The sequence below is a fragment of the Mobula hypostoma genome, chromosome 5, assembly GCF_963921235.1.
Source record: "Mobula hypostoma chromosome 5, sMobHyp1.1, whole genome shotgun sequence".
NCBI classification, from domain to species: Eukaryota; Metazoa; Chordata; class Chondrichthyes; order Myliobatiformes; family Myliobatidae; genus Mobula; species Mobula hypostoma.
The window spans coordinates 194,599,069-194,624,165 of record NC_086101.1 but is presented as its reverse complement, the minus strand read 5'-3'; the positions used below and the strand labels follow the sequence as shown (position 1 = coordinate 194,624,165).

At 45.0% G+C, this 25,097-nt stretch overlaps 1 protein-coding gene across 1 annotated transcript in view; it reads left to right on the top strand.

Annotated features, from left to right (window-relative positions):
• The first annotated feature begins 1,208 nt into the window (after positions 1-1,208).
• prkaa1 (protein kinase, AMP-activated, alpha 1 catalytic subunit) overlaps positions 1,209-25,097 on the top strand; it is a 38,498-nt gene continuing 14,609 nt past the window's right edge. The window contains exons 1-5 of the mRNA XM_063049635.1: positions 1,209-1,350; positions 2,393-2,534; positions 4,819-4,912; positions 6,168-6,312; positions 16,322-16,409. Coding sequence (XP_062905705.1) covers positions 1,209-1,350; positions 2,393-2,534; positions 4,819-4,912; positions 6,168-6,312; positions 16,322-16,409 — 611 coding nt within the window. The remainder of the gene's footprint in view (positions 1,351-2,392; positions 2,535-4,818; positions 4,913-6,167; positions 6,313-16,321; positions 16,410-25,097) is intronic.

Below are 25,097 nucleotides of genomic sequence, written 5' to 3'. Positions count from 1 at the left end.
CATCTGGCAGGCGGTACAGGAGCCTCAGGACCCACACCACCAGGTTCAGGAACAGTTATTACCCTCAACCATCAGGCAAGAGGTACAGGAGCCTCAGGACCCAGACCACCAGGTTCAGGAACTGTTATTACCCCTCAACCATCAGGCAGGATGTACAGGAGCCTCAGGACCCACTCCACCAGGTTCAGGAACAGTTATTACCCTCAACCATCAGGCAGGAGGGACAGGAGCCTCAGGACCCACATCGCCAGGTACAGGAACAGTAATTACCCCATAACCATCTCTCAGGAGGTACAGGAGTCTCAGGACCCACAGCACCAGGTTCAGGAACAGTTATTACCCCTCAACCATCAGGCAGGAGGTACAGGAGCCTCAGGACCCACACCACCAGTTTCAGGAACTGTTATTACCCCTCAACCATCAGGCAGGAGGTACAGGAGCCTCAGAACCCACACCACCAGGGTCAGGAACAGTTATTACCCCTCAACCATCAGGCAGGAGGTACAGGAGCCTCAGAACCCACACCACCAGGGTCAGGAACAGTTATTACCCCTCAACCATCAGGGTCCTGAACCAGTGTGGATAACTTCACCAACGTCATCACCATCACTGATCTGTTCCCACAACCTAAGGGTTCCCTTTCAAGGACTCTCCATCTCATGTTCTCGATATGTAGTGCTTATTTCTTAAAATTATTTCTTAAATGTTGTATTTGCACAGTTTGTCGTATTTTGCACTCTGATTAAATGCCCGAGTTGGAGCGGTCTTTTACAGATTTTGTCAGGTCTTGAACTCATTCTATGTCTGGTGTTCCCGCAACCGACGGTCTCACCTTCAGGACTCTCGTTATTTATTGCTGGTTTGTTTATATTTGCATTTACACAGTTTGTTGTATGTTTCTGCTTTCATTGATGCTGTTCACAGTGACTATTCTGGAGATTTGCTGAGTATGCCCGCAGAAGAAGAATGTCAGGGTCGTGTGCACTCTGATAATACTTTGAACTTATTACTCTAATATGTATTTATTGAGTATGCCCGCAAGAAAACGGATCTCAGGTGCACTTTGATAATAAATTTACGTCCAACTGCGAACCAGTTGTGCTGGCGAGAGGGGCGGAGCTCCCGAGTGAACCCCGCTGACTGACACATCGTCGCCCCGCCCCCCGCGCGTACGTCACTCCGATTGGTTGCCGCCCGGCCCCCGAGCGATGGAAGCGTCACTTCCGGCGCGGGCGACGGACCTGCGGAAGATGGCGACGGAGAAGCAGAAGTCGGAGGGCGGGCGGGTGAAGATCGGGCATTACCGGCTTGGCGACACACTTGGTGTCGGCACCTTCGGCAAGGTGAAGGGTGAGTGCGGCGTCAGAGCCCTTCGCGCGTTTCGGAACCCGCTGCGCCTCAACATCACAGCCCTTTCCCTCAGACACTGCCCCGCCCCCTCAGACTGTGCCCCTCCTGCCCCAGTAGGTCGAGCTCCGTCCTCTCATACCCGATCCCTCTCCCTCAGTCCAGATCCCACCGCCTCAGACCAGGCCCCGCCCCGCCAGACCAGATTCCACCCCCCTAGTCAACCACCACCCCCGCAAACTAGATCTCCCTGCGCATTCACCTCAGAAGCTGAGCCCCCTGTATATTCTTCCCCTTCAGCCCTACCTACTCCCAACACCATATCTGGGCTCATACCCTCCGTCCTCAGAGCCAAAACTTCACTCTCTTACCTCAAACCACCATCATCCCCACAACTCTCCTGTCACACTAGATCATAGTCATAGTCATACTTTATTGATCCCGGGGGAAATTGGTTTTCGTTATAGTTGCACCATAAATAATAAATAGTAATAGAACCAGAAATAGTTAAATAGTAATATGTAAATTATGCCAGTAAATTATGAAATAAGTCCAGGACCAGCCTATTGGCTCAGGGTGTCTGACCCTCCAAGGGAGGAGTTGTAAAGTTTGATGGCCACAGGCAGGAATGACTTCCTATGACGCTCTGTGCTGCATCTCGGTGGAATGAGTCTCTGGCTGAATGTACTCCTGTGCCCAACCAGTACATTATGTAGTGGATGGGAGACATTGTCCAAGATGGCATGCAACTTGGACAGCATCCTCTTTTCAGACACCACCGTGAGAGAGTCCAGTTCCATCCCCATCGACACCATCTTCCCCTATACCCTTCCCATGTCCTGTTACCCACAACCCACACCTCACCTGATTGTACCCTCACTACACCCCATCTCTCACTCCTGACCTCAGAGACAATCTTACACATGCATCCATGCTCTCACAGAATCGCACCTCTTCCTTCTTCAAGAGCCTGCCTCCTCACGCATCCTCTCCCTGTTGCACCCACCCTCCACCCGGTCTCTGAGTGTGCCTCACTCCCTTGCAGTGGGGATGCACGAGCTAACACAGCACAAGGTGGCGGTGAAGATCCTAAACCGCCAGAAGATTCGCAGCCTGGATGTCGTTGGCAAAATCCGACGGGAGATCCAGAACCTCAAACTCTTCAGACACCCGCACATCATCAAACTGTAAGTCTTGGGGGTGTATCTGGGGAGTCTGACTGTCTGGGAGGGGAGTACAGCTGTGGAGAGGGGAAGATCAAGTGAAGTGTAACTACATTTAACTACATACATGTATACCATCAAATGAGACAATGTTTCTGCGACCTATAGTACACATAACTCACATAACACAAAATAGCAGGAAAGTAAGGATAAAGTCTACAAATGAATTACGCATAAGTAAAGAAAGTAAAGTACATCAATTAAATATTGTCAGGTACGGAACAGATTAACCAGTGACACTTCAAATATGATGTGACAGGGAGTTCAGAGTCCTAATGGCCTGAGGGAAGAAAGTGTTTCCTATCTTGGCCGTTCTTGTTTTTATGCATGGGAGTCTGCTGCGCAAAGGTAGATAATCAAAGAGGATGATGGATGGATGGGTGGTTATTTGCAGTGGTAGGAGATGTGAGTGGCTATTGAGAGGCTGGGGTTCTGCACGGTCCAGGAGAGGGCACATGTGGACCTATAGTTTTATTTTGAGCTGTTTAAGGTTTATTTTTAAGCCTTTTTTTTTGATGTTTTTTGTTGTTTTTGTTTCAGCCCTTAGGATGTTGGTGTTCAAAGTAAATTTGTTATCAAAGTACATATATGTCACTCTATACAACCCTGAGATTTATTTTCTTGTGGGCATACTCAATAAACCTATAAGATAACAATTATAACAGAGTCAATATAAGACCACATTAACTTGACCATTTAACCAGTGTGCCAAAGACAACAAACTGTGCAACTACAAAAAAGCAAAAGAATAATTAAGCAATAAATGATGAGATCATGAGATGACGAGTCCTTGAAAGTGAATCCATAGGTTGTGGGAACAGTTTGGTGATGAGGCAAGTGAAGTTGAGTAAAGTTATCCCCTTCGGTTTAGGAGACTAATGGTTGAGGGTTAATAACTATTCCTGAACCTGGTGGTGTGACTACTGAGGCTCCTGTGCTCACGGACTTCTTCATCAGGTTATGGTATTGTGCACTGTTGTAACTATATGCGTAATTATGTGGTTTTGTCAGTTTTTTCAGTCTTGGTCTGCCCTGTGTTTTTGTGATATCACACCGGAGGAAATATTGTATCATTTCTTAATGCATGCATTACTAAATGACAATAAAAGAGGACTGCGTGTCTTCATAATCTAAAAATCTGTACCTCCTTCCCGACGGCAGCAGAGAAAGATCTGGATGGTGAGGGTCTCTGATGAAGGATACTGCTTTCCTGTGACAACTTACATGTAGATGTGATCAGTGGCTGGGAGAGCATTCTCGTGATGGATTTGTAGGATTTTCCTTTCAAGGACATTGGTGTTTCCATACCAGGCTGTGAAGCAACCAGTCAGGACACTCTCTGTTGTGCATGTATAGAAGCTTGTCAAAGTTTTAGGTGTCACGCTGAATCTTCGCAAACTCCTAAGGAGGTAGGGGCGCTGCTGTGCTTTCTTCATAGTTGCACTTGCTGGGCTCGGGACAGGTCCTCCAAAATAATAACACCTCGGAACTTAAGCCCTCTCCACCTCTAATCCTGTGATGAGGATTGGCTCCTCTGGTCTCCTGCCACTGAAGTCTGTAATCAGATCCTTGGACTTGCTGACAGTGAGTAAGAGCTGGTTGTTATGGCACCACTCAGCCAGATTTTCAGTCTCCCTCCTGTAGGCTGAGTCATCACCACCATTGACTGCCAGTAACAATACTGTCTATGGCATTGCTGCTATGCTTAGACACACAGTCAAAAGTGTAAAGTGAGTCACACAGAAGGCTCAGTACACAGCTTTGTGGTGTACCTGTACTGATAGAGATTGTGCAGGAGATATTGTTGCTAATTCAAGCTGACTTGTTGAGCCTGTGGGCTGTGGGTGTCCCCGGGCCTGCGGGCCATGGGTGTCTCTGAGCCCTTAGGTCATTTGTGTGACTGTGGTTGGCAACAGTGCTCGGTGGTAAGTGGTTTGGGTGAGTTGGACATAGCTGGCGATTACAAGCTCTGCTGATTCAGGTGTCTGGGAGCTCTGTGTGTGTCGAGCCTCCGTAGCTAGTGAAGTGGGTGGTTCGGGTGTGAGATGCTGCTGGCAATATGACTGAAGGTTTTGGGAGAATTGTTCCCTCGCTCCCTGGGACAGCTTGTATGTGTGACAAGGAGCTTGCTAGCACTTGGTATGTGAGGAGGTTGTCAGCTGTCTCCTCCTACCAGCCCACAGTGTGATCTCTGTCATTCTTTGGGGGTGAGACATGTTCACTCACCTGTTCACCATTCACGTTCCAGGTATCAAGTGATCAGTACTCCAACGGACATATTCATGGTGATGGAATATGTGTCAGGTGGAGAGCTCTTCGATTATATCTGTAAGAACGGCAAGGTGAGGTTAGCCTGTGAGTGGAAGGGGAGAAGGGGAGCTGGGTTTGAGGGGCAGACGCGGCCGAGCGATCTCCACTCGGGGGGGAGCGCGGATGCGGCCGAGGGGTCTCCGCTCTTGGGGGGGTGGGGGGCAGATGTGGCCGAGCGATTTCCGCTGGGGGGGGCGCGGATGTGGCCGAGGGGTCTCTGCTCGGGGGTGGGGGGGGGGAACATTTACAACTTTCCAGTCTTCCAGAACCATTCCAGAATCTAGTGATTCTTGAAAGAACATTAATAATACCTCCACAATCTTCAGTCACCTCTTTCAGAACCCTGGGGTGTACACCATCTGGTCCAGGTGACTTATCTACCTTCAGACGTTTCAGTTTCCCAAGAACCTTGTCCCTAGTAATTAATGGTAACTTAAGAGACATCATGACCCCTGACACTTGGAACTTCCACTACACTACTAGTGTCTTTCACAGTGAAGACTGATGCAAAATACTTATTCAGTTCATCTGCCTTTTCCTTGTCCCCCAATATTACCTCTTCCAGCATAGTTTTTCAGTGGTCCAATACCCACTCTGGCCTCTTGTTTTCTACCTGAAGAAACTTTGGGTATCCTCTTTAATATTATTGGCTAGCACACTTTCAAATTCCGTCTTTTCCTTCTCAATGACTTTTTTTGATACCTTCTGTTGGTCTTTAAAAGCTTCCCAATATTCTAACTTCCCACTATTTTTTGCTCTATTATATGCCCTCTCTTTGGCTTTTATGTTGGCTTTGACTTCTCTTGTTAGCCACAGTTGTGTCATCTTGCTTTTAGAATATGAAGTCCTCTTTGGGTTGTATATATCCTGTGCCTTCCGAATTGCTGCCAGAAATTGCAGCCATTGTTGTTGTGCCATCATCCGTGCTAGTCAGCTTTGGCCAGCTCCTCTCTCATGCCTCTGTAATTCCCTTTACTCCACTGTAATACTGATGCATCTGACTTCTGCTTCTCAAATTTCATGGTTAATTTAATCATGCCTCTTTTTGTAATTGTAGCCACCTTGTCCACATCCTATGGAACTCACTACCCTCTGTATAATGAAGCAACTGCTCAGGTCTCTTTCAGATCTCTCCTCTCTTATAGCCATGTCCTCTGACTGGGCATCTGTGTGACTGAGCTGAGTTGCTGGCTCTGGGTGTTGGGGGGTAGGGTGGTGGGATTAGCATGAAACGGGGGCTGAGGGTGGGGCTGCTTGCTGACACTGCCGGTGTTGTCCCACCCACAGCTGGACGAAAAGGAGAGCCGGCGCCTCTTCCAGCAGATCATTTCAGCAGTGGACTACTGCCACCGGCACATGGTGGTTCACCGGGATCTGAAGCCCGAGAACGTACTGCTGGATGCACAGATGAATGCCAAAATCGCAGACTTCGGTAAGGGCCCCTCAGTGACCTGTGCTCGTGCGCCCTCTGCACTTTGGGTGTTTACTCACTGGAATTTAGAAGAATGTTGATCATTAAAACCTAGATAGAGTGGACATAGCGTTTAGCAGAATGCTTTACAGTATGGTGGCGTAATGGTTAGCATTTGTGATCAGGGTTCAATTCCCACTGCTGTCTGTAAGGACTCTGTGTGTTCTCCTGTAATGTGTGGGTTTCCTGCCACATTCCCAACATGTGCGGGTTAGGGTTAGTAAATTGTAGTTATGCTATGTATGGGCACCTGCAGGCTGCACCCAGGACGTCCTTGGACTGTGTTGATTGTTAACGCAAACAGCGTATTTCACTATGTTTGATGTACTAATGACAAATAAAGATCATCTTTGATCTTTGCTAATGCTGGGAGAGTCTAGGACCAGAGGGCACAGCCTCTGAATACAATGACATCCCTTTAGAACAGAGATGAGCAGCAATTTCTTTGGACTGAGGGTGGTAAATCTGTGGAATACATCGCCACAGATGCCTTTTAAAGCCAAGTCATTGAGTATATTTAAAGCAGAGGTTCTTGGTTAGGGTGTCAGATGTTACAGTGAGAAGGCAGGAGAATGGGGTTGAGATGGTCTCTCTCCTCCTCACTCACACACCCACAGGGCTCCTGTGTTATGGTCTGTCTCCCCCCTCAACCCCCACCCACAGGGCTCTTGTGTTATGGTCTGTCTCTCCCTCCCTCACCCACCCACAGGGCTCCTGTGTTATGGTCTGTCTCCCCCCTCACCCACACACCCACAGGGCTCCTGTGTTATGGTCTGTCTCCCCCCTCAACCCCCACCCACAGGGCTCTTGTGTTATGGTCTGTCTCTCCCTCCCTCACCCACCCACAGGGCTCCTGTGTTATGGTCTGTCTCTCCCCTCACCCCCCACCCACAGGGCTCCTGTGTTATGGTCTGTCTCTCCCCTCACCCCCCACCCACAGGGCTCCTGTGTTATGGTCTGTCTCCCCCCTCAACCCCCACCCACAGGACTCTTGTGTTATGGTCTGTCTCCCCCCTCACCCACACACCCACAGGGCTCCTGTGTTATGGTCTGTCTCTCCCCTCAACCCCCACCCACAGGGCTCCTGTGTTATGGTCTGTCTCTCCCTCCCTCACCCACCCACAGGGCTCCTGTGTTATGGTCTGTCTCTCCCCTCACCCCCCACCCACAGGGCTCCTGTGTTATGGTCTGTCTCCCCCCTCAACCCCCACCCACAGGGCTCTTGTGTTATGGTCTGTCTCCCCCCTCACCCACACACCCACAGGGCTCCTGTGTTATGGTCTGTCTCTCCCCTCAACCCCCACCCACAGGGCTCCTGTGTTATGGTTTGTCTCCCCCCTCACCCCCCCCCACCCACAGGGCTCCTGTGTTATGGTCTGTCTCCCCCCCCCACCCCCCCCCCACCCACAGGGCTCCTGTGTTATGGTCTGTCTCCCCCCCCTCACCCCCCCCCACCCACAGGGCTTCTGTGTTATGGTCTGTCTCCCCCCTCACCCCCCCTCACCCACAGAGCTCCTGTGTTATGGTCTGTCTCACCCCCCCCCCACCCACAGGGCTCCTGTGTTATGGTCTCTCTCCCTCCTCACCCACACACCCACAGGGCTCCTGCGTTATGGTCTATCTATCTCTCCCTCCCTCACCCACAGGGCTCCTGTGTTATGGTCTATCTCCCCCCTCGCCCACACACCCACGGGGCTGCTCTGCCATCTCCCACATACTGTGGTGGTAAAGATATAGGTTAGAGACACTTAAGAAACTTTTAGATGCATGAGAGAAAAATGGAGGGATATGTAGGAGGGAAGGGTTAGATCAGGGGTTCCCAACCTTTTTTATGCCATGGACTCCTACCATTAACAGAGGGGGCCGTGGGGAACCCTGGGTTAGATTGATCTCAGGGAGTAAGTTAAAAGGTAGGAACAACATCGCGGGCCTGTACCGTATGACTGTAAATGACTCAGGAATAGCTTCTTACCATCCACCATCAGATATCTACAGTCGCAAGAAAAAGTTTGTGAACCCTTTGCAATTACCTGATTGTCTATGTTAATTACTCATAAAATGTGTGATCTTCATCTAAGATCAATAAATTTCTTGACATCAGTGGTAGTAATTCTAATTCTATTCCATTCTTTGGTCTCTTACCTCTTTTCACCTGCTTATCACCTTCCCTGTATCCTCCCCCCTTTCCTTTCTTCAGTTGTCCACTCTGCTCTCCGATCAGATTCCTTTCTCTCCAGCCCTTTACCTGTCTTAACCTATCACCTTCTAGCTATCCTCCTTCCCTCCTCCCACTACTCTCAGTGATAAAAGAAAAACTACCCCTAACGTCCCCCCTATCCTTTCCTCCAATCATTTTTAAATTATGCCTCCTCCATTTCCGCTCTGGGAAGAAGTCTTTTTATTCTGGTGTTTTCCCCCCTTCCTTTCCAGTCCTGAAGAAGAGTATAGGCCCAAAAAGTCGACATTTGGTTCATTTCCATAGATGCTGTCTGACCTGCTGAGATCCTCCAGCTTTTTGTTGCTCTGGATTTCCAGAATCTCTTGTTAATTTTTAATCAAAATCAGGGCTCATTTTATTGATCTGTGCAATATGAAATATTGCTGCAATACAGTGCAAAGACATTAAATTAGACCATAAGACCATAAAATATAGGAGCAGAGTTAGGCCATTTGGTCCATCGAGTCTGCTCCACCATTTCATCATGGCTGATCTATTTTTCCTCTCAGCCCCAATCTCCCGCTTTTTCCCTGTATCCCTTCATGCCCTGACCAATCAAGAATCTATCAACCTCTGCCTTAAATATACCCAATGACTTGGCTTCCACAGCCACCTGTGGCAATGAGTTCCACAGATTCACCACTCTCTGGTTAAAAAAATTCCTCCTCATCTCTGTTTTAAAAGGATGCCCCTCTATTCTGAGGCTGTGTCCTCTGGTCTTGGGCTCCCCATTGTAGGAACCTTCCTCACCACATCCACTCTGCTAAGTCCTTTCAACATACCGTAAGACCGGTAGACATAGGATCTTCAATGAGGTCACCCTTTATTCTTCTGAATACCAGTGAGTACAGACCCAGAGCCATCAAATGCCCTTCATCTTTCAAGCCATTCAATCCCAGAATCATTTTTGTGAACCCTCCAATGTCAACATATCCTTTCCAAGATAAGGGGCCCAAAACTGCTCACAATACTGCAAGTGAGGCATCACCCGTGCTTTATAAATCCTCAACATTATACCCTTGCTTTTATATTCTAGACCTCTTGAAATGAATGCTAACATTGCATTTGTTGTCCTTGCCACCAACTCAACCTGCAAACTAACCTTTAGGGAATCCTGCACAAGGACTACGAAGTCCCTTTGCACCTCAGAGTTTTGAATTTTCTCTCCACTTAGAAATTAGACTGCCCTTTTTTTCTATCAAAGTGCTTTGCCCATTATCCTAATCTGTCCAAAGACCTTCTGTAGCCTCTCTACTTCCTCAAGACTACCTGCCCCTCCACCTATCTTTGTATCGTCTGCAAACCTTTTCACAAAACCATCAATTCTGTAATCCAAGTCACTGGCGTACAATGTACGAGGGGTGATTGATATGTTCGTGGCCGAAGGTAGAAAGAGTCAATTTTAGAAAACCTTGCACATTTATTTTTCAACATAGCCCCCTCCTACATTTATACACTTAGTCCAGCAGTCGTAGAGCAGAAAGTTTGAAGTTAATAACTCATCTCTTTCTACCTTAGGCCACGAACTTATCAATCACCCCTGATGAGTTATTAACTTCAAACTTTCTGCATATTCACTCAAAGAGTTAAACTGCATGTGCATGTAACGAGAGCTGTCTAACTCATCTCCTTCTACCTTAGGCCACAAACTAAGGTGGACACTTTCTGGAGGTCCAAGATCTGTATGCTCCACGACCGCTGGACTAAGTGTATAAATGTAGGAGAGGACTATGTTGAAAAATAAATGTGCTAGGTTTTCTAAAATTGACTCCTTCTACCTTAGGCCACGAGCTTATCAATCACCCCTCGTAAAAAGATTCTGACCCAACACAGACACCTGTGGAACACCACTAATCACTGGCAGCCAACCAGAAAGGGCTACTCCTTGCTTCCTGCCAACCAATTTCTCGTAATACTGTGGCTCTTAACTTGTTAAGGAGCCTTGTGTTGCTGCTGAAAATCCAAGTACACAACATCCACTGATTCTCCTTTGTCTATCCTGCTTGTTATTTCTTCAAAGAATTCCAACAGATTTGTCAGGTAAGACTTTACCTTGAGGAAACCATGCTGACTACGGCCTATTTCATCCCCAAAGTCACATCCTTAACAATCGGCTCCATCATCTTCCCAACCTCTGAGGTCACACTAACTGCCCTATAATTTTCTTTCTTTTGCTTCTTTCCCATCTTGAAGAGATGAATGACATTTGCAATGATCCATTTCTTCGGAACCATGTCAGAATCAATTGATTCTTAAAAGATCATTAGTAATGCCTCCACAATCTCTTCAGCTACCTCTTTTAGAACCCTGGGGTGTAGACCATCTGGTCCAGATGTCTTATCTACCTTCAGCCTTCTCCCTAGTAATGTCAACTTTACACACTTCTGCCCCCTAACACACTGAAACTTCTGGCATAATACTACTGTCTTGAAGACTGATGCAAAATACTTATTCAGTTCATCCGCCATTTCCTTGTCCCTACTACCTCTCCAGCATCACTTTCCAGCGGTCCAATATCCACTCTTGCCTCTCTTGTACACTTTGCCTATCTGAAGAAATTTTTGGTGTCCTCTTTAATATTATTGACTAGCTTACTTTTGTATTCCATCTTCACCTTAATAACTTCTTTAGTTGCCTTCTTTTGGTTTTTAAAAGCTTTCCAATCCTCTAACTTCCCACTAATTTTTGATCTATTATATGCCCTCTCTTTGGCTTTTATGTTGGCTTTGACTTCTCTTGTTAGCCACAGTTGTGTCATCTTGCCTTTAGAATACTTGCTTTGTCTTTGGGTTGAATATATCCTATGCCTTCCAAATTGCTCCCAGAAATTCCAGCCATTGTCCCCGGGACCTGATGGTCTGCATCCCGGGGTACTTAAGGAGGTGGCTTTAGAAATCGTGGACACATTGGTAATCATTTTCCACTGTTCTACAGATTCAGGATCTGTTCCTGTGGATTGGAGGGTAGCTAATGTTGTCCCAGTTTTCAAGAAAGGAGGGAGAAAGAAAACAGGGAATTATAGACCGGTTAGCCTGACGTCAGTGGTGGGAAAGATGCTGGAGTCAATTATAAAAGATGAAATTATGACACATCTGGATAGCAGTAACAGGATTGGTCCGAGTCAGCATGGATTTACGAAGGGGAAATCGTGCTTGACTAATCTTCTGGAATTTTTTGAGGATGAAACTATGAAAATGGACAAGGGAGAGCCAGTGGATGTAGTGTACCTGGACTTTCAGAAAGCCTTTGATAAAGTCGCACATAGGAGATTAGTGGGCAAAATTAGGGCACATGGTATTGGGGGCAGAGTACTGACATGGAATGAAAATTGGCTGGCTGACAGGAAACAAAGAGTAGCGATTAACGGGTCCCTTTTGGAATGGCAGGCGGTGGCCAGTGGGGTACCGCAGGGTTCAGTGCTGGGACCGCAGCTGTTTACAATATACATTAATGATTTAGATGAAGGGATTAAAAGTAACATTAGCAAATTTGCAGATGCCGCAAAGCTGGGTGGCAGTGTGAAATGTGAGGAGGATGTTATGAGAATGCAAGGTGACTTGGACAGGCAGTCAAAGTAGACATGAGGTTGCCTTGGCAGTCAAAATGAAGGATAATCCAAAGAGCTTTTACAGGTGTATTAAGAGCAAAAGGATTGTAAGGGATAAAATTGGTTCTCTTGAAGATCAGAGTGGTCGGCTATGTGTGGAACCAAGGGAAATGGGGGAGATCTTAAATAGTTTTTTGCATCTGTATTTACTAAGGAAACTGGCATGAAGTCTATGGAATTAAGGGAGACAAGTAGTGAGATCATGGAAACTGTACAGATTGAAAAGGAGGAGGTCCTTGCTGTCTTGAGGAAAATTAAAGTGGATAAATCCCCGGGACCTGACAGGGTGTTCCCTCGGACCTTGAAGGAGACTAGTGTTGAAATTGCAAGGGCCCTGGCAGAAATATTTAAAATGTCGCTGTCTACAGGTGAGGTGCCGGAGGATTGGAGAGTGGCTCATGTTGTTCCGTTGTTTAAAAAAGGATCGAAAAGTAATCCGGGAAATTATAGGCCGGTAAATTTAACATCGGTAGTAGGTAAGTTATTGGAGGGAGTACTAAGAGACAGAATCTACAAGCATTTGGATAGACAGGGACTTATTAGGGAGAATCAACATGGCTTTGTGCGTGGTAGGTCATGTTTGACCAATCTATTGAAGTTTTTCGAGGAGGTTACCAGGAAAGTGGATGAAGGGAAGGCAGTGGATATTGTCTACATGGACTTCAGTAAGGCCTTTGACAAGGTCCCACATGGGAGGTTAATTAGGAAAATTCAGTCGCTAGGTACACATGGAGAAGTGGTAAATTGGATTAGACATTGGCTCAATGGAAGAAGCCAAAGAGTGGTAGTAGAGAATTGCTTCTCCGAGTGGAGGCCTGTGACTAATGGTGTGCCACAGGGATTAGTGCTGGGTCCATTGTTATTTGTCATCTATATCAATGATCTGGATGATAATGTAGTAAATTGGATCAGCAAATTTGCTGATGATACAAAGATTGGAGGTGTAGTAGACAGTGAGGAAGGTTTTCAGAGCCTGCAGAGGGACTTGGACCAGCTGGAAAAATGGGCTGAAAAATGGCAGATGGAGTTTAATACAGACAAGTGTGAGGTATTGCACGTTGGATGGACAAACCAAGGTAGAACATACAGGGTTAATGGTAAGGCACTGAAGAGTGCAGTGGAACAGAAGGATCTGGGAATACAGATACAAAATTCCCTAAAAGTGGCGTCACAGGTAGATAGGGTCGTAAAGAGAGCTTTTGGTACATTGGCCTTTATTAATCAAAGTATTGAGTATAAGAGCTGGAATGTTATGATGAGGTTGTATAAAGCATTGGTGAGGCCAAATCTGGAGTATTGTGTTCAGTTTTGGTCACCAAATTACAGGAAGGATATAAATAAGGTTGAAAGAGTGCAGAGAGGGTTTACAAGGATGTTGCCGGGACTTGAGAAACTCAGTTACAGAGAAAGGTTGAATAGGTTAGGACTCTATTCCTTGGAGTGTAGAAGAATGAGGGGAGATTTGATAGAGGTATATAAAATTATGATGGGTATAGATAGAGTGAATGCAAGCAGGCTTTTTCCACTGAGGCAAGGGGAGAAAAAAACCAGAGGACATGGGTTAAGGGTGAGGGGGGAAAAGTTTAAAGGGGGGGGCTTCTTCACACAGAGAGTGGTGGGAGTATGGAATGAGCTGCCAGGCGAGGTGGTAAATGCGGGTTCTTTTTTAACATTTAAGAATAAATTGGACAGATACATGGGTGGGAGGTGTATGGAGGGATATGGTCCGTGTGCAGGTCAGTGGGACTAGGCAGAAAATGGTTCGGCATAGCCAAGAAGGGCCAAAAGGCCTGTTTCTGTGCTGTAGTTTCTATGGTTCTATGGCTGGGTGAGTGGGTGGATGCATGGCAGATGCAGTTTGATGTGGATAAATGTGAGGTTATCCACTTTGGTGGTAAGAACAGGAAGGCAGATTATTATCTAAATGGAGTCAAGTTAGGAAAAGAGGAAGTACAACGAGATCTAGGTGTTCTTGTACATTAGTCACTGAAAGCAAGCATGCAGGTACAGCAGGCAGTGAAGAAAGCTAATGGCATGCTGGCCTTTATAACAAGGGGAATTGAGTATAGGAGCAAAGAGGTCCTTCTGCAGCTGTACAGTGCCCTGGTGAGACCACACCTGGAGTATTGTGTGCAGTTTTGGTCTCCAAATTTGAGGAAGGACATCCTTGCTATTGAGGGAGTGCAGCGTAGGTTCACAAGGTTAATTCCCGGGATGGCGGGACTGTCATATGTTGAAAGATCGGAGCGATTAGGCTTGTATACACTGGAACTTAGAAGGATGAGAGGGGATCTGATTGAAACATATAAGATTATTAAGGGATTGGACACACTAGAGGCAGGAAGCATGTTCCCGCTGATGGGTGAGTCCAGAACCAGAGGCCACCATTTAAGAATAAGGGGTAGGCCATTTAGAACGGAGTTAAGGAAAAACTTTTTCACCCAGATAGTGGAGGATATGTGGAATGCTCTGCCCCAGACGGCAATGCAGGCCAAGTCTCTGGATGCTTTCAAGAAAGAGATGGATAAAGCTCTTAAAGATAGCAGAATCAAAGGTTATGGGGATAAGGCAGGAACTGGATACTGATTGTGGATGATCAGCCATGATCACAGTGAATGGCGGTGCTGGCTCGAAGAATTGTCTATTGTCTATCCCTGCCAGTGTTATTTTCCAATCAGTTATGGCCAGCTCCTCTCTCATGCCTCTGTAATTCCCTTTACTCCACTGTAATACTGATACATCTGACTTTAGCTGGTTCTTCTCATAATTACAATAAATTACAAGAAATACATAAATAGTACAAAAGGGAATAACTTGGTGCTGTTCATGGTTTCATGGACCGCTCAGAAAACTGATGGTGGAGGGGAATCTAGTATTCCTAAAACTTCAAGTCTCCTGTATCTGCTCCCTGATTGTAGTATTGAGAAGAGGCATATCCCAGGTGATGGTACTCTTTAGTGATGGACGCACCTTTAGAAGGTGTCCTTGATGCCAGGGAGACTAGTGCCCATAATGGTGTTGGCTGAGTTCATAACCCTCTGCAACTTCTTGTAATCCTGCACTTTGGACCCTCCACACATTTGGGTGCAGTGATTTTCCTTGCCACAACTATCAGTGTGGCTGAGTTGGTAACTAGGTCCCGGGACTGGTCCAGTGGAAAGAGAGCCTGCAACTGGGATCTGGCATCATTGGTATGCCCAGTGTTAATGGACCATTCCTGATTTCCCATCAGAAAGTAGAGGGGCCCTTCTTTGTACCATCACAGTCCTTGCGCTACTGTTCAAAGGCAATTCCAGGATTTAGGAGTGACAATGTATTTCCAAGTCAGTACTCTGAGTGAGATACACGGAACGCAGCAAAGGAAGAGTACATGGAAGGAAGCAAGGAGGCAGGGAATGTGGTGTGGAATGGTGTGGGAATGGTGTAGGGACCAGGAACATGGTGTGAGAAGCACACACAAAATGCTGGAAGAACTCAGCAGGCCAGGCAGCATCTATGGAAAAAGGTATAGTCGACGTTTTGGGCCAAAACCCTTCGGTTTGGAAATGAAGTGTGAGAACGGTATCGGAGATGGAAATGTGTGGAACCGGTATCAGAGATGGGAATGTGATGTGGGAACAGTACAGGGACTAGTAATATAGTGTGGGAACAGTGCTGGAGATGGGATTGTGGTGTGGGAATGGTATAGGGATGAGTGTGTGAGAATGCTGCAGGGACTAGGAATATTGTGTGGGAACAGTACAGGGTCTGGGAATGTGTGCTGGGGATGGGAATGTGGTGCAGGAATAGCGCTGGGGTTATAAATGTGATGTGGGAATGATACGGGGATGGAATGTGCTGTCGGAAAGGTGTACGGGCTAGGAATATGGTGTGGGAATGGTGATGGAGTGGGACTATGGTGCTGGGGATGGGAGTGTTGTGTGGGAACAGTGCTGGGGATGGGAATGTGGTGCAGAACGATACAGGGAAGTCAGGAAAGTGGAATGGTGCAGGAACTAGGAATGTGGTGTGGGAACAGAACGGGAACTGTTAAGTGTGCTATAGGAATGGAGCGGGGAGCAGGAATGGTGCTGGGTGGGGAATATGCCCTCTCCCTCTGTCTGTGGTAATCTCCTGCATGTAACTCTGTTCCCTTCCATTACCAGGCCTCTCAAACATGATGTCTGATGGGGAATTCCTGAGAACCAGCTGTGGCTCACCCAATTATGCTGCGCCCGAGGTCATATCCGGAAGGTACGCTGCGTTGAAAGCTGTCATGGTAGCGTAAGGTGTTTCCATGCCAGCTATACGTTCTCCCCGTTACCGAGTGGGTTTCCTCCCACATTCCAAAGATGTACAGTATGGATTAGGGTTAGTAAGTTGTGGGCATGCTGTGTTAACGTTGGAAGTATGGCATCAGCACATCTGTTGGTTCTTGACACTAATGTCACGTTTCACTATGTTTTGGTGTTTCATAGAACATAGAATAGTGCAGCACAGTACAGGCCCTTCGGCCCACAATGTTTTCCGAACATGCAGAGGATGTTTCCAATAGTTGGAGAGTCTAGACTAGAAGATGCAACTCCAAAACAGAAGGACGTCCCTTTAGAATCAGAATCAGGTTTAATGTCACTGGCATATGCCGTGAAATTTGTTAACTTTGTGGCAGCAGTACAATGAAATACATAATTATAGAAAAAGATGCTGAATTTCAGTCAGTATACAGTGCTGAGAAAAAGTATTCACTCCCCTTGGAAGTTTTCATGTTTTATTGTTTTACAACATTGAATCGCAGTGGCAAATCAATTTGGCATTTTTGACACGGATAAACAGAAAAAGACCCTTTCATATCAAAGTGAAAACAGATCTCTACAAAGTGATCTAAATTAATTACAAATGTAAAACACAAAATAATTAATTGCATAAGTATTCACCTCCTTTAATATGACACACCAAATCATTGCTGATGCAACCAATTGGTTTTAAAAGTCACATAAATGGAGAGGTCACCCGTGTGCAGTCAAGGTGTTTCAATTGATTGTAGTAAAAACACACCTGTATCTGGAAAGTCCAACTGCTGGTAAGTCAGTATCTTGGCCAAAACTACACCACAAAGACAAAAGAACACTCCAAGCTACTCCGTGTAAAGTTTGTTCAAAAGCACAAGTCAGGAGATGGATACAAGAAAATTACCGTCACTAAATCTCCCTTGGAGTACAGTTAAGTCAATCATCAAGAAATGGAAAGAATATGGCACAGCTCTAAATCTGCCTAGAGCAGTCTGTTCTAAGACCATAAGATATAGGAGCAGAAGTAGGCCATTTGACCCATCGAGTCTGCTCCTCCATTCAATCACGGGCTGATCCAATTCTTCCAGTCATCCCCACTCCCCTGCCTTCTCCCCATACCGTTTGATGCCGTGGCTAATCAAGAACGTATCTATATCTGCCTTAAATACACCCAATGACTTGGCCTTCACAGCCGCTCGTGGCAACAAATTCCACAGATTTACCATCCTCTGACTAAAGTAATTTCTCCGCATCTCTGTTCTAAATGGACGTCCTTCAATCTTGAAGTCGTATCCTCTTGTCCTAGACTCCCCTATCATGGGAAATAACTTTGCCATATCTAATCTGTTCAGGCCTTTTAACATTCGGACTGTTTCTATGAGATCCCCTCTCATTCTCCTGAACTCCAGGGAACACAGCCCAAGAGCTGCCAGATGTTCCTCATACGGTAAACTTTTCATTCCTAGAATCATTCTCATGAATCTTCTCTGAACCCTCTCCAATGTCATTATATCTCTACTAAAATGAGCCCAAAACTGCACACAGCGCTCCAAATGTGGTCTCACGAGTGCCTTATGGAGCCTCAACATCACATCCCTGCTCTTATATTCTGTACCTCCAGAAATTAATACCAACGTTGCATTAGCCTTCTGCATCACCGACTCAACCTGGGGGTCCTTAAAAACAGTGATGCAAGAAGGTGACTAGTGAGGGAGGCCACCAAGAGACTTATGACAACTCTGTAAGTGTTGCAGGCTTCAGTGGCTGAGATGGGAGAGACTGTGCAGACAACAAATGTTGACCGCGTGCTTCACCAGTCACAGCTTTATGGGAGAGTGGCAAAGAGAAAGCCACTGTTGAAAAAAAACTCACATGAAATCTCAGCTGGAGTTGCCAGAAGGCATGTGGGAGACTCTGAAGTCAGCTGGAAGAGGGTTCTATAATCTGATGAAACCAAAATTGAGCTTTTTGGCTATCAGACTAAACGTTATGTTTGACATAAGCCAAATACTGTACATCATCAAAAACATACCATCCCTTCCATGAAGCATGATGGTGGTTGCATCATGCTGTGGGGATGCTTCACTGCAGCAGCCCTGGAAGGCTTATGAAGGTAGAGGGTAAAATGAATGCAGTAAAATACAGGGGAAATCCTAGAGGAAAAGCTGATGCAGTCTGAAAGAGAACTGTGACTTGGCAGAAGAGTTGTTTTCCAGTCAGACAATGACAATAAAGCAGGGAGGCTTGAATAGAACAAAGTTAATGTCTTGGAGTGGCCAAGTCAGAGTCCAGACCTCAATCCAATTGAGAATTTGTGGCTGGACTTGAAAAGGGCTGTTCACTCACGATCCCCGAGGAATCTGACAGAGCTTGAGCAGTTTTATAAAGAAGAATGGGGAAAGTGTCCAGATATGCAGAGCTCATAGAGACTGCTCCAAACAGACTTAAGGCTGTAATTGCTGCCAAAGATGCATCTACTAAATAATGACTTGAAGAGGGTGAGTAATTATGCAATTAATTATTTTGTGTTCAATTCTCTCTGATTCAATGTTGTAAAACAATAAATCATCAAAACTTCCCGGGGCGGGAGGGGGAATACTTTTTATAGGCTCTCTACGTGTATATTAAACAGATAAGAAAAGTAGTGCAGAAATAGAAATTTTAAATAAAGTAGTGAGGTAGTGTTTATGGGTTCAATATCCATTTAGAAATCAGATGGCAGAGGGGAAGAAGCTGTTCCTGAATCGTTGAGTGTGAGTCTGTACGTCCTTCCTGATGGTAGCGGTGAGAAGAGGGCATGTCTTGGGTGGAGGAGAACTTTCTTTATCCTGAGGATAGTGGGCCTGTGGAATTCATTGCTACGGACGGCTGTGGAAGCCAAATCATTGAGTACATTTGAAGTGGAAGTTGATAGGTTCTTTTTTTTTAAATTTTATTTTTATTTGGATAAGGAATTCACAATTATCATGTACTTTTTTCACACATATAACCTTTTCCATTTTTTTATATGTATAAAACTACAATTATTTATACATTCTTAAGTACACATTGAGATGATATAAAAGGAAAATAAACATTTAAATAGATAATTATGTACTGTGGTAAATCTAACCTATTTAGGCTAAGTAATGAAATTAGTTGTTAAGAAAAATGGTAATAATAGTTTCCATACAACCCTTCCGGACCATTTCCACTGGTCCAAAATGTTGCATACAAGCATATATACCAACCATTGTAGGTGTTTATATCCCAATTTGTTCGTGCTTGTTCCTGCCCGCAGACATAATTATCCAATCCCTATGTACTTATTTACTTAATTTTTTCATTTTTTTTATCCCTTTCCCAAATCTTTCCCTTTACTTGTGTTAATTCTCTATTTTCCAAAAAAAAAACAAACATTTAGACTAGGGGTGCTTACGTTAGCAATATTACTGTGTTGATGAGAAGAGCAATATAAATCATTAGGAGAGTCATCTAAAGTCTGCTCGCATTGGGGTTATATATTCAATCCATTTATTCCAGATTTGATAAAATATTTCTTTTTGAGTTCTCAGGGAGTAAGTCAACTTTTCCATTTTAAATATTTCCAAGATAATTTCGTACCAATCTTCTAATGTAGGTGGTATTGGATTTAGCCATTTTCTAGTGATTGATTTCTTACTTGCCGCTAAGAGGGCCTGCAGCAACTTTATATCTTCCTTCTGTTCAAGGAACAATACATGCCCCCTCAGTACAGCTTTCAATGTATCCCATAAAATCACTGGTGATGTTTCTCCCGTGTCATTAAGGTCTAGATATTCTTTGATTTCTCCCCTTAATCTCTCCATTACTTTCGGGTTATTGAGTATATGTGAGTTTAGCCTCCATAGTGTTTTCCTCATTTTCCTTTCCAGGATTAGAGACATAGAGACTGGGCTATGATCTGACAGATCAATTGTTGCAATATTACAGTTTTTTATCCTGAGTCTATCTGTATTAAAGATAAAGAAATAGTCTATCCTTGAATAGGCTGAATGAGGGAAAGAGTAATATGTATAATCTTTACTAGTAGGGTGTAATTCCCTCCAGACATCTATAATTCCCAACTCCTCCATCAATGAATTCACTTTCCGAGTCAGAGGTTTATTCTGAGTAACTATTCTTGAAGAATCTAATATAGGATTTAATCTAATATTAAAATCCTCTCCACAAATTACTACCCCTTGAGAACTGACCATTAGGTCAAAAACGTGTCTATAAAATGACCATTCACTACCTGGAGGAGCATAAACATTCAGCAATGTTATTTCTGTACCTTCTATTCTTCCTGTGATTTTTACAAACCGTCCTTCTTTGTCTCTAGTCTCTGAAATATGTTCATAATTAAGAGTACTTGATATTAAAGTAGCTACCCCTCTTTTGTGACTCTTTTTATATGATGAATAAAATACATGCTTAAAGCCCATTCTTTTTAATTTTCCATGTTCAGATTGGCTCATATGTGTTTCCTGGAGGAAAGCTATTTGTGCCCTCTCTTTTTTCAATTTAGACATAATCTTATTTCTTTTAATTGGATTCAAAACCCCATTAACATTATAGGAAATTATTTTTACCAATTCAGTTTGTATTTTTCTCTAGTAGAAAAAAAGCACTCTCCTTTTCTAACCAAACAGTAAGCAATCCCTTCTCAACAGTAAACCAAGACATATAACCACACCCTAGACATTTCTGAACGTATAACATTTGAAAATTTTTCCCGACTTCCCACAGTGAGGCCTGAGCACCGACCCGCCTCAGTTCAGAGGGATAACCTCTATCTTCACCCTGTGTTAGAGGGCCCTCAGCAGTTTGAATAATCATAGAGAATTTTCTCCTATTTATGTCTGGACCATATTGCTATCATTCAAGTTATTCCGCCTAGTTTATTTTCAGTTTTAATTTTACTTTTAAGTCCGATTTACTCTTTTCAGTCATTTCTCTTAATTAATCTGTATTCTCTGTACATTCGCGTCTGAATATTTGCAGCTTTTCCTTGTAGTTTGACACTCTGGTTCGAGTGGAGCGTCCTCGCCCCACTAACTGCCACGACTTCTGCCGAATCCTCTCCAGTAGCGACTCCGGTTGGGTGATAACTTTAATAGGTAGTCCCCGGTCCGCCAGGTCCAATGTTGCCTCCTCCACCGTAGCGTAAGTTTTTGTCCCTTCGTCGTAAAAGAGTCTCAGCCGAGCTGGATACAGGGTCTGGAATCTGATGTTGTTTTCCTTCAGGACTCTCCGTGTTTCCGTATATTCCTTCCGTCTGGCAAGAATCCCCGGTGCGTAGTCGTGGTCTAAACTGATTTTGCAGTTGTTTCACATGAAACCTTTCTTTTGCCATGCTCTTTTAAGCACCTCTTCCTTCGTTCTGTAACTGAGAAATCTGATCAGAATCGATCTGGGCTGGGCGCCTGCCGGAGACTGTGGTGCCAACGCGCAGTGAGCCCTTTCTATCTGTAGGTCTTTTGCGGCCGGTATATCAAGGTTCTCTCTAAGCAGCTTCTCCACGAAGGGAATCATCAATCCGGGTTTACCTTCGATTCCTTCGGGAACTCCGTAGATCCTTACATTTTCCCTTCTCGAGCGGCCTTCTTGATCTATTAGTTTCCACTGGAGCTGGTCTTGTAGCTTCAGCATTTCTGCTATCACTTCCTCGGCGTTTTGTAGCTTCAATTCCAACAATCCTCGCTTCGGCTTCATCTATCCGCGAGTTAGTTTTTTCTATTTCTCCTTTAATATCTTCCAGCTGTTTGCTGTTATCTTGTCGGAACTCGCGAATCTCTCCGAGAATCAAAGACAGAATCACCGATTCCCCCTCATTATCTCCATCCTGGCTTGCCGTGGGGGAGCTAGGCCCTTCGCCTTGCTGCATCTCTTTATGTTTATCAGCCTTCGAAGCGGACTTTTTATTCTTGTTCTTAGACATCATCCTTGCCCCTTTTATTAATATATTTATGCAATATTAAGTATTTGTCTGAATTCGATTTTGGGGCAGTTTACCTTCTTTTTTGTCGAGAGACCTTTTCCTTACATAGAAACATAGAAAATAGGTGCAGGAGTAGGCCATTCGGCCCTTCGAGCCTGCACCGCCATTTATTATGATCATGGCTGATCATCCAACTCAGAACCCTGCCCCAGCCTTCCCTCCATACCCCCTGACCCCTGTAGCCACAAGGGCCATATCCAATTCCCTCTTAAACATAGCCAATGAACTGGCCTCAACAGTTTCCTGTGGCAGAGAATTCCACAGATTCACCACTCTCTGTGTGAAGAAGTTTTTCCTAATCTCGGTCCTAAAAGGCTTCCCCTCTATCCTCAAACTGTGACCCCTCGTTCTGGACTTCCCCAACATCGGGAACAATCTTCCTGCATCTAGCCTGTCCAATCCCTTCAGGATCTTATACGTTTCAATCAGATCCCCCCTCAATCTTCTAAATTCCAACGAGTACAAGCCCAGTTCATCCAGTCTTTCTTCATATGAAAGTCCTGCCATCCCAGGAATCAATCTGGTGAACCTTCTTTGTACTCCCTCTATGGCAAAGATGTCTTTTCTCAGATTAGGTGACCAAAACTGCACACAATACTCCAGGTGTGATCTCACCAAGGCCTTGTACAACTGCAGTAGTACCTCCCTGCTCCTGTACTCGAATCCTCTCGCTATGAATGCCAGCATACCATTCGCCTTTTCACCGCCTGCTGTACCTGCATGCCCACTTTCAATGACTGGTGTATAATGACACCCAGGTCTCGTTGCACCTCCCCTTTTCCTAATCGGCCACCATTCAGATAATAATCTGTTTTCCTATTTTTGCCACCAAAGTGGATAATTTCACATTTATCCACATTAAATTGCATCTGCCATGAGTTTGCCCACTCACCCAACCTATCCAAGTCACCCTGCATCCTCTTAGCATCCTCCTCACTGCTAACACTGCCACCCAGCTTCGTGTCATCCGCAAACTTGGAGATGCTGCATTTAATTCCCTCATCCAAGTCATTAATATAAATTGTAAACAACTGGGGTCCCAGCACTGAGCCTTGCGGTACCCCACTAGTCACCGCCTGCCATTCTGAAAAGGTCCCGTTTATTCCCACTCTTTGCTTCCTGTCTGCTAACCAATTCTCCACCCACACCAATACCTTACCCCCAATACCGTGTGCTTTAAGTTTGCACACTAATCTCCTGTGTGGGACCTTGTCAAAAGCCTTTTGAAAATCCAAATATACCACATCCACTGGTTCTCCCCTATCCACTCTACTAGTTACATCCTCAAAAAATTCTATGAGATTCGTCAGACATGATTTTCCTTTCACAAATCCATGCTGACTTTGTCCGATCATTTCACCGCTTTCCAAATGTTCTGTTATCATATCCTTGATAACTGACTCCAGCAGTTTCCCCACCACCGACGTTAGGCTAACCGGTCTATAATTCCCCGGTTTCTCTCTCCCTCCTTTTTTAAAAAGTGGGGTTACATTAGCCACCCTCCAATCCTCAGGAACTAGTCCAGAATCTAACGAGTTTTGAAAAATTAACACTAATGCATCCACTATTTCTTGGGCTACTTCCTTAAGCACTCTAGGATGCAGACCATCTGGCCCTGGGGATTTATCTGCCTTCAATCCCTTCAATTTACCTAACACCACTTCCCTACTAACATGTATTTCACTCAGTTCCTCCATCTCACTGGACCCTCTGTCCCTTACTATTTCTGGAAGATTATTTATGTCCTCATTAGTGAAGACAGAACCAAAGTAATTATTCAATTGGTCTGCCATGTCCTTGCTCCCCATAATCAATTCACCTGTTTCTGTCTGCAGGGGACCTACATTTGTCTTTACCAGTCTTTTCCTTTTTACATATCTATAAAAGCTTTTACAGTCTGTTTTTATGTTCCCCGCCAGTTTTCTCTCATAATCTTTTTTCCCCTTCCTAATTAAGCCCTTTGCCCTCCTCTGCTGAACTCTGAATTTCTCCCAGTCCTCAGGTGAGCCACTTTCTCTGGCTAATTTGTATGCTTCTTCTTTGGAATTGATACTATCCCTAATTTCTCTTGTCAGCCACGGGTGCACTACCTTCCTTGATTTATTCTTTTGCCAAACTGGGATGAACAATTGTTGTGGTTCATCCGTGCAACCTTTAAATGCTTGCCATTGCATATCCACCGTCAATCCTTTAAGTGTCATTTGCCAGTCTATCTTAGCTAATTCACATCTCATACCTTCAAAGTTACCCCTCTTTAAGTCCAGAACCTTTGTTTCTGAATTAACTATGTCACTCTCCATATTAATGAAGAATTCCACCATATTATGGTCACTCTTACCCAAGGGGCCTCTCACGACAAGATCGCTAATTAACCCTTCCTCATTGCTCAAAACCCAATCCAGAATAGCCTGCTCTCTAGTTGGTTCCTCGACATGTTGGTTCAAAAAACCATCCCGCATACATTCCAAGAAATCCTCTTCCTCAGCACCTTTACCAATTTGGTTCACCCAGTCTACATGTAGATTGAAGTCACCCATTATAACTGCTGTTCCTTTATTGCACACATTTCTAATTTCCTGTTTAATACCATCTCCGACCTCACTACTACTGTTAGGTGGCCTGTACACAACTCCCACCAGCGTCTTCTGCCCC